We start from the raw sequence: 10,284 nt of genomic DNA, 5'->3' as shown, positions 1-10,284 counted from the left end.
GTCTCTGCATTATTGGCCCTCAGGTGACATTATCAGGTCCCCCTGAACTCTGAAAACACATCCCACAGATTTCTACATGGAGTATTAAATCATTTCCCAAATTGTTTTAGTCTTGGGAGGTAAATAACCCAGAAAATGAAAAACCGACATCATTTTTTTTTTTTTTCAAAATAAATGTCTCACTTTAGAAGGTATTAACCTTCTACATTTTTCCCCTTAAGGCCCTTCCACAGTAGTTTTTAATCATTATGGTTAACTGCATGCCAACATTGCAAAAAAGATTATAGTTTTAAAACCAGTAGAACTGTGGGATGAAAAACATTATTTTGTCTGTCTTTAAGAAATTATTCATTGCTGAGCCCTGGGCCTTTTTATCCGGTTTAATACACTGCATAGATGGTTGTTTTTCTGTCCACATGACCTATATTTCCAGTGCTCTAAAAAATATTATATTTCAGTCTTTGTTTTGAGAGCTGAAAAAGTGCCTTTGTCTACTTGAACCTAAAGGTCTGCTATTAAAGGAAGGTTTTGTTATTAAAAACAAAAAAAGGGCAGGGCATGGGTTTCTGATAGCATTCATTTATTTTGTCTTTACATGGTCTTTTTAAGCAAAATATTTGAAAAGATTTATTCTAATAATAATTTCTGGAATTCGATGTGTATGCAGTTCTTTCCATTTATTTTTTAATGATTGGACCAAAATTTTGACTGTCGTCTTGTATATCAGTATGACTTGTCTGTGCAATAATTCAAACCTGGGACTGGAAAACAATGAGCCTCTAAGTACCTAAACCTTGGTCTCCCTTTATCTGGGCTTCAGTTTTCCCTCCTGGAAAACGAAGGTTGGATGAGATGATCTTCTAAGGTCTATTTCTAATGGAATTAAAGACAAAAGAAAAAAGCAACTCAGGATCTTTGATCAGTAGAATGAAGGCAAGCACTGGCTTTCAATCAGAATCTGGGGTTGAATGGCATTTGGGGGCAAATTCTGTGGGATTTAATTCTCTCATAAAATAGAATTAATTATGAGCTGTATTGATGGCTATTGAGGTTGAAATGGGAGCAACCCTGTAATGTTCATAGCAAAATCTGTACACATAGAGCATGCTCCTATAAATGGTAGGCCCACGTTAAGGTCACGGAGAAGGTAAGGCTGAGCACATGACTCAATGTAGTAATTTCCACTCTGGCACTTGGAGAAGCAGGGGAGTGAGCACATCGCTGTCCTTTACCAGCAGAGATGTCCCTCTGCTGTGATGAAACAGGAGCTGTCAGGATTTAAAAAAAGAACACCATCAAAGCAAAGGCACCACAGCTTGGCAAGAAATGCCTTGCATAGTTTCCGCCGTCACCAAGCTCTTCTTCCCATCCCACACCCTGCTTCTATTTAAATCCCCAGGCACTCCACTAGACCACGCGCACTTTAGCCAGTGCCCAGGCTATCAGCAGAGAAGAGATGGGTAGCACGGCTCCAGGAGAAAGGGAAAGGGAGGATGGTCCAGCCAAGAGGGCCCTCCGGAAGGTACACACAGCCACTCTGGTCATCAACTTGGCCCGAGGTTGGCAGCAGTGGGCGAATGAGAACAGCATCAAGCAGGCGCAGGAGCCCTCAGGGTGGCAGCCTGGAGGGACCCAGGACCCACCCCAAGCTCCTAAGCCGACAGTCACATACCCTACCCACCACCAGAAATCTCAGAGTGCCGCCAAGTCTCCATCCCAAAAGCCAGAGGGACATGGAGATGGACAGAGCTCCGATGAAGCCACTGAAGTTTCCTACATCAAAAAGAAAGAGGTGACCAAAACTGTGGTCAGCAAGGCTTATGAGAAGGGAGGGGACGTGAGCCACCTCAGCCACAGGTACGAGAAGGACAGTGCCACGGCTGACCCTGGACAGCCTGAGCATGACATTGACAGAATCCTCCACAGCCACGACTCTCTGACACGGAGAAGAAAATGTGCCAACCTGGTATCTGAGCTGACCAAGGGCTGGAAAGTGATGGAACAGGAGGAGCTGCAGGGGAGAAGCGACAGCCTCGACACAGAGGACAGCGGCTACGGAGGAGACGCCGAGGAGAGGCCCGAGCAGGAAGGACTGCAGGTGGCTGCTGCCAGGATCAAACGCCCCCTGGGCTCCCAGTAAGTGAATGTGGCTTCCCATTCACTGGTGCACTGGTACTCCTTGTACCAGGATCATTCCTGAAGCCCAACCGATTCTGGGAATCCAGAGAGCAGGGCAAGTCCAACCAAAGTTAGAATGTGAATCTCAAAGATTGGGCAGGGAGTGTGCACAGGAGGGAGGCATGTCCCTGGGCTGAAAGGTCAGTGCCAGCCTCAGACACAGACCTCTGGGGCAGTACCTGCACGTTTTGTCTCCTTTCAGTTTTGAACTCAACACCTAAGTTTTAGCCTCAACAAAGATGAAGCCATCCGAGCAGGATGTCTGTCTATAATGAGCAATCCATTGGTTTACTTTCTTAGTGAGAAAAGGGTTTTCTGGCACATTGACGAGGGAAATCTTTCCCTTGTCCCAGATGTCTATAATATTATCAGCTTAGGGAGGTGATAGGGAACATGTATCCCTGTGACTCTGGAAGGTTGTTCTCTAACTTAAGAGTAGGGTCTGAAGTTAGACCAAGTTCAAATCCCAGCTCTGCCCCTCACTAGTTCTTTTTTTAGAACAATTTTCTCATTTGTAAAATGACAGCAATAGTAACCTCTGGGAACAAATTCTGTGGGACTGGGTCAAGTAAATGAGATCAGGGCTGCCACACACCTGGCTCAGTGCTCGCCCCATATAGTCAATACACAAAACCATTCTTATTCATTATAGATTCTGCTATTCAGTAGTATTTCAAACTTTCACGAAAAGTTTGCCCTGTTTGAAAACAAAAAACAGAAATAATTAAAACATTTCGATGTCAAATACAAACGCATATGCACAGGTGTGTACTGATGTAAACTGATGCATTTGTTTACATAAGAAACACTTAGCAGAAAGTCAGGATATCTTCCTCCACAACCTTAGGCTATCAAAACATGGGAAAAATCTCTGATGTCCTAAACGCTTATAAAACTAACTGCCTTTGCCTTTGGGGACCGTTAGATGTATAGGTGTGCTTTTCAAGTCTTATGAAACAATAAGAAAGTAAAGAAAAAAATTATTTATGTAATTTGACAAAAGGCCGTCTTACAGTTCGTGACTTCAAAGGTGTTTTAAAGGAATCAGAACTACTATGCTGTGAGGTTTTAAGAATGAAATGGAAAACTTAGGTAATTATAACAATCTGTCATGCATTTTGAGTATAGTGTGGGTGTTTTAAATGCTTCGTCTCTTCTGTCCTCGCAGGCTATGAGATAGGATATTAACTCATTTCAGGGAAAAGAACAATGAAGTACACAGGGAAAACTGACCCAGAAAGTTAGTGACAAAGCTGAGACCTGCCCTATTCCAACACGATGCTTGGAAACCAGCACAGCAGTAACTCTCCTGCCATAGCTATAGGATGCGCTCAGAAGCTAGAGTCCTGCTATACTTACGTCAATCGGAATTCATGACCAGAAGTAGCCACTTTATCAGAACATAAGAAACCAGAGACTAAATACTGGCCTTGTAGATTCTGGGGTACATGTGCTAAAAATGGAATAATGGAATCCATCAGAATAAAGACTTAGGGTGCAGAATGAATTCCTGTTAGCACATTTTAAATTGGCCAGAGGCAGGGAGATGACAGCTGGAATCAGTCGGGAATGCAAAGTAAAGCTGACTCTTCTTTGGCACTTGTCTAAGCACTTTTCATATGTTTATTCATTTAATCCCACTGAGGTAGGTAACATCATCATCCCTATTAAACACGAGATGGATGTTAGGGAATTCATGTGAGATATTACAGCCCTGGAGCTCTAACTAACTGTCTCATCCAGAAGTGGGTAGAGGGTTCCTCAAATCAGGGAGGTACAGTGCCCCTTCTTAGTGTGATGAAGTACATGAGCTTTGAATACGAGACAATTAGACAATTAGGTCACTTCAGCAACACTGACTGTGTCCCTAAAAAAACAGACAAAATAATTCATATTTTATGAAGTTATTTTTATATAAACTATGGAAGCAATGGGCTCAGGGGAGCTCCTTAGCAAGTTATAGCCCATTATAGTGCGGTAGGCCAGGCCTGGTGGTGCCAGGGATGTGCCTGTCTCTAGGTTTGGAGGTAGTGGTGGTTAAACCTCTTCTTTCCTTCTTTGGGTCCTTTCCCTCAGTCTTAGCACCAGGGTGTTACATGCAGCCATGGCAGCTCTTAATGTCAGTAGTCATCGGAGCCGCATTCAGGAAACCTCCCTGGGGGGACTCTCAGATATTGCTGGGGGAAATGAAAGGGGCTTTATGAAAAAGCCAGTATGAAAGGACTTTTGTTCACTTATTTTTCATTACAGGGGCCATTCTCTCCCTATATCTTCCAGTAGGGAGAAAATTATGCATCATGGATGCTTAAATCTAAAGTAGGACAGTTTCTTGATGGTTAAGGTATGTCATTGGGCTCCATGCCCAGTGCTTAAAGCACTACCCTTGTAAACTAGGGGTTGTGAGTTCAATCCTCACCTGGCCTCCTGCTGATGAAAAATAAAATATGTTCCATGGATAGTAGAAACAAACAAATCAAGTGTGCTAAAAAACAAATTATTTACTAGTAGTGGTTTTGCTAACTTGGGTATTACTATGACAATGGTGTATAGTCAATGCTTTATTTTAAAAATATTGTTTGGTCTGGTTCCTTTAGATAAAGGGAATTAGATCCCTTTCTCCTATAGATTAAAGGTACAAAATTAAAGTACCAGTTACTCCTCCATCCTTTCCTTGAAGTTCTATTCACTCCCAGAACATGAGAGTGCCATTTTATAGGTGAGGAAACTGACTTGCAGACATGTTAAGACACGTGCCCAAGTCACAGAACTAGTAAGTGAGAAAGACTTGGGAAGCTGATGCCAAAGCTGTGTTCCTAACTGCTATGCTAGACTTTCTCTCAGAATAGACTCAAGGAATAAAATGGAGATCAAATTGTGGGCTTAATTAATGGAGTCCCAATCATTCCCAAAGTTCAGTGTTTTGGTGCAACTGTATTGAAAGACTTCACAGGAAACAAGAGCAAAATTGACCTCCTCCCACCTTCGCCCAGTTCCAGAGCTGTGACCCCTTGCCATGGACTCTGAAGCCAGTTATGAGTCTGCAAGGACAATCACATGTCTGGTTCTCAGACTAGCTGGTAACAGAGCACAATGGTTGATCAGAAACGTTTCTTTACCTCTTTCATGTTTACATGGATGGAGCTGGAACATATTCTTAGTAAAGTATCTCAAGAATGGAAGAAAAAGTATCCAATGTACTCAGCCCTACTATGAAACTAATTTATGGCTTTCGTATGAAAGCTATAACCCAGTTACAACCTAAGAATATAGGGAAGGGGTAGAGGGAGGGGAGGGAGGGGGTAGGTGGGCGGAGGGAGGGTGATTGGTGGGATTACACCTATGGTGCATCTTACAAGGGTACATGTGAAACTTAGTAAATGTAGAATATAAATGTCTTAACACAATAACTAAGAAAATGCCAGTGTGATGAAAATGTTAACCAGTGTGATGAAAATGTGTCAAACTGTTTATAAAACCAGTGTATGGTGCCCCATGATTGCATTAATGTACACAGCTATGATTTAGTATTAATAAAAAATAAAAAAAAAAAGAAATGTTTATGATGATGCCTTTTGAGTGCATCACCCTGCTTCTGAGACGAGTGACCCTATGGATGTCATGCTCCCTTTAATAAAATTGGTTAAACTTCCTGTGGGGAAGAGCAAGCCAGCCAGTGCACAAAGGAGCAAATTCTCCCAGAACTTCTCTTTGCTTTCCTCAGAGGAGGGTGCCTGAGCAATGAGGTGGAATGCTCCCTGCACAGGAAGATCTACGGGGTTGGCCTTGAGAGCCGATCTGTATTTTCTTCTAAGAAATAGAAGAAGTTTAGTTCTAAGACAGACCAGAAAAACTCACCTATAGGTACCCGTGACATTTTGAGGCTAGTGACTCAGCTGAAGGGCAACTACTAGGAAATGTAAAATTTGCAATATACCTATCAGAGCTTTTATTTCATAGGGTTTTAAAAACTACATATTTAATAACATGCCCATATAATTATTACCCCCAAATGACAGAACACAACATTCATTCCTATATTCTCATCAATAGTGCTAAAGAGCTTATTCACATAAGAAAATAGCACTCAATCAAACTCGTCATATTTAGAGCTGACAGATGAGAAGTAATTTTCAGAATTTACTTCAGTAAATGAAGCTAGACTTTCCAAGAGACAGTGCTTATAATGTGTACATTATTCTACCATATAATGTATGATAGAATTGGTTACCGTGCACATAGCAGGACAGGGGATAGACATATTTTTGATTGACTATAAGAAATTTGTTTACTAATAATGAAGAAACTGAGAAGATGGTGGATTCCATATTGCTGTTCTAAAATATGGGCAAGATGTTCATCTTTGATTATTCCTTTGCTTTCTTCCAATTTATACTAGATTGTCTTTTTACAGCTCAATCTAAATTATCATTTATATTTTTACCTGAAAAATCATAAAAATACCATAATCCAGTATTGATTCACGTATTCACTTCCCAAGAAGATATTCAGGGTATTATACTTGCTATTCCTGATTTAAACCTAATACTTTCAAACTTTTTAAAAAATTGGAAACATAAAGACAGTACAGGACATTTAAAAGATAAGGAAATTAAATACTCATTAAGTTGAATGTCCCCCCTTCTTTTTAAAAATAGCCCTATTTTTCAATTCTTGCTGGTAGGGTCAAATTCCTTTGTTTTCCTTCCCTTCTTCCTTCCAATTATTGGGAATTACAATTTGACAATACAACAAATGGACATTAAGGTTAGAAGGTGTTTCTTAAAAGATTTGTTACCTCACTGATGCCAGCCCTTATCCCAAATGGCACTGAGGTTCAACAGTTAGGGAGTCTAAGTTACTGATTAAAAATTAGAAGGAAAAAGGCTACAACAAAGCATCACAGCCTCATATAACATACACAGTTTAAACAAATTACTCTGAATGCTAAATTATTTACCTTACTTTTCTTTAAGTTATAAAATCAGAAAAAAAAAATGAAATAAAATCAGTATAATATTAACCTGAAAGTATTTTTAAAAAATGAAAAAAACAACTGTCATATAGATAGCAATGTAGGTATTTTCGATCGTGCATATGCTACTAACTTCTTCACTGTGGTGTGTACACATATTACAGAGTTGGAATTATACCATAAACTCAAATTCATATTACTCTGATTATTTTCATGGATATCATTTAGTGGTTATCCACTTTTTAAAAATTATTGAATATCCATTAAATATCTACAAAAGTACCTGGCACATACTAGGTGTCATAAATAAATACTTGGTTAAAGGCTGGTAGGTATGTGAAAGTGCCCAGAAGCTCTTTAAAAGTCTATCGGGACGGAACCCCAGTTGGTGCTCAGGAAACAAAGTGTGTGTTGATCCATCGCACCATTCACTTCCATCTGAGGCAGTCCACTTCTCTGCTCTAGTGGGGGACCCAGCCTCAAGTCTGGCACGAGATTTGGGTCCTGCCTAGCTGGCCTTGGGACTTGTTATTTGAAGACGATGCTTCTCATTAATCATGGCTCCAAAAGGACGAGATGTTTGTCACCTTTGATCACACAGTAGAGCAGCCCATCCCGTGGGCAGCGGAACAAGGATGTTTAATGGAGAGGCAGGGGATGGTGAGGGCAGGCAGGGCTGAGAGAAATCCAGTCTACTTCAGCGTGGTGCGGCTCTCAGCTTGTTTTCATCACATATATCATTTTATAACGTTGCAATAATTGCAAATGCAGTTTCTGTATGATGGATTTTCCCAATTAACCTTGTCATGCACTTTTTTTTTTGTCATCCAGGTGTCTGCGCACCAAGTGTTACAAGTAGCTATGCATCCCAGTTCCAATTCTCTTGCACTTCTGAAACACAAAGTGCAGGATTTTTTGCAAACAAGAGCATTGGCTTTAGTGAAAGTTCGCCATCTAGTGGATGTCATGTCTTTCTTGAACACAATGTTCCTGCAACTATGTATTCCTCCCTGTCCACACCTATTTGTCTCCTGCATTTGGATAACCAGATTTCAGGAAGTTTGTAGAGTGAGGGATATTCAAATCTGATCCATTCCTGGAATCTGAATCGGAGGTTGTTTGGATAGGTCAGTAATTGCAGCACTACCTGAGCACCTTCAGTCCCAGTGCAGAATAAGCACAGGACACTTGGCGTAGGGGAAAAGAGGGTGGGCGCTTATGAGGATAAGTACAAATCTCTTTTACAGTCCAAGAGCTCGTGTTTCACCTGTGAAAGCACTAAGTATAGGAGATGGAAACAAAAGTGGCAGGGAAGTCTTCCAAAGACAAATTTTTGCCTGTTTTAAAATTAGGCCTGCACCTTCATGACCCTACTGGTCTACACTTTCCAAAGTTGGGTTTTTTGGTTGTTTTTAAATAAGAAAAGGCATTCCAAATCCCTAGAATACACAGACACACGCATTTAAAACACAACTGATTATTAAACATTGTACCTGGATACAAAGTGGCATTGTTGCATAGTCAAAAGAGCATTTCCTTAGGCCTCCAGCTGTTTACACCTGCTCCTGCCGCTGCCTTAAGGCAGTATTTCATAGTAATTATATACAGGCGCTGGAGCCAGCCATTTCCACCACTTAACAGTTTTGTGATGTTAAGAAGTTACTCAATCTCTCTGGCCTTAGTTGCCTCATCTGTTAAGTAGGAATAGTAGTACCTATCTCATAGAATGGTTATAGGGAATATTACTGAAAAGTGTTTAGAAAAATGCTAACACATGATGTTTCAATAAATGTTACTATTGCTAGCATATCTGTACAACTTGATATTTTACGTTTTGTGGTACATCATTGATACCAGTCTAGAGATGCTCTTATTAAAAATGCACACGTGAAAATCTGTCCACGAGTGACTATTACAATGCAGATGTGGTGGTGGACTCCTTATCTTTGGGAAATAACTGGTCTCAGAGGTCCTGTAAGAAGGGGATTCCCAAGTACCATTACATGCTTCTGTGTCTAAAATGTTACTAACATTCAGTTTTAAGATACATTTGCATTAACTTTGTGTACAGAAGCTTTTCTCTGAAAACAGAGAATATCATAATGCTGAAAACTTTACTATTATTCACAGAGAAAATAATGCAGAAAGACATCAAGAAATTATAAAGACCTTGAGATGCACAGAGACAAAGTATAAAGGAGAAACAGCATTTGGGTGTTAAAATATATGTATCTTGATTCTTTACCCTCTCTCTCCTTTAGGGCAAACAGATTTACAGAGAAACTCAGCTGCAAAGCCCAACAGAAATACAGCCAAGTGAACAACCTGAAAGGGAGATGGCAACAGTGGGCTGATGAACACATACAATCCCAGAAGCTCAATCCTTTCAGTGAGGAATTTGATTATCAGCTGGCCATGTCCACCCGCCTACACAAGGGAGATGAGGGCTACGGCCATCCCAAGGAAGGAACCAAAACTGCTGAAAGGGCCAAGAGAGCCGAGGAGCACATCTACCAGGAGATTATGGATCTGTGCTTCATCATCCGCACCATGGCTCGCCGCCGACGAGACGGCAAGATCCAGGTCACTTTTGGAGACCTCTTTGATAGATACGTTCGTATTTCAGATAAAGTGGTAGGCATTCTCATGCGCGCCAGGAAACACGGACTGGTGGACTTTACAGGAGAGATGTTATGGCAAGGCCAAGATGACCATGTTGTGATTACTCTACTCGAACCTTCAACAACAAAAGCCACTTGACCCACTATCGTCTTAATGACAAATACCAATATATTTAATTTAAAATGCAAACTCTCTGTAATAAGTTGAAAGGTATTAAACAATTTTTACATACATGACTTTTTGGCACTTTTTGGGGGAGGAAGTTTGAAGATTTTGAGAAAGCACACACAAAGCATTTCAGAAAGCACGTAGAATGTTATTAATATACAATAGTAGTATCGATATTTAAAATTCCACTCACCTTTTAGGCAAAAATACTTGGCTATTCATTACAGAAATCATTGCAGATTTTGAATTAAGCATTGCATATAAGAAGAAGGTTCACTTTAAGATAAGCAGAACATATTATAATGTGTTATTTAGGAAAACATTTCCATTAAGTTTGGTAAAAC

The 10,284-nt window shown here is 40.5% G+C and overlaps 1 protein-coding gene across 1 annotated transcript; it reads left to right on the top strand.

Moving 5' to 3' along the window:
* Window positions 1–1,419: 1,419 nt before the first annotated feature.
* On the top strand, window positions 1,420–9,999 carry ABRA (actin binding Rho activating protein). The gene is made up of 2 exons (XM_053559213.1): window positions 1,420–2,136; window positions 9,412–9,999. The coding sequence occupies exons 1-2, from the start codon at window positions 1,457–1,459 to the stop codon at window positions 9,908–9,910; spliced, it is 1,179 nt and encodes a 392-aa protein (XP_053415188.1). The 5' UTR covers window positions 1,420–1,456; the 3' UTR covers window positions 9,911–9,999.
* Window positions 10,000–10,284: the final 285 nt, after the last annotated feature.

The sequence above is a fragment of the Nycticebus coucang genome, chromosome 13 (assembly GCF_027406575.1).
Source record: "Nycticebus coucang isolate mNycCou1 chromosome 13, mNycCou1.pri, whole genome shotgun sequence".
Lineage (NCBI taxonomy): Eukaryota > Metazoa > Chordata > Mammalia > Primates > Lorisidae > Nycticebus > Nycticebus coucang.
This window is presented reverse-complemented; position numbering and strand designations above follow the sequence as displayed.

Coding starts and splice junctions, on each gene's coding strand:
- ABRA (XM_053559213.1), top strand. CDS start 1,457: ATGGGTAGCACGGCTCCAGGAGAAAGGGAAAGGGAGGATGGTCCAGCC. Junction 2,137..9,411: donor AAACGCCCCCTGGGCTCCCA/GTAAGTGAATGT, acceptor TCTCTCCTTTAG/GGCAAACAGATTTACAGAGA.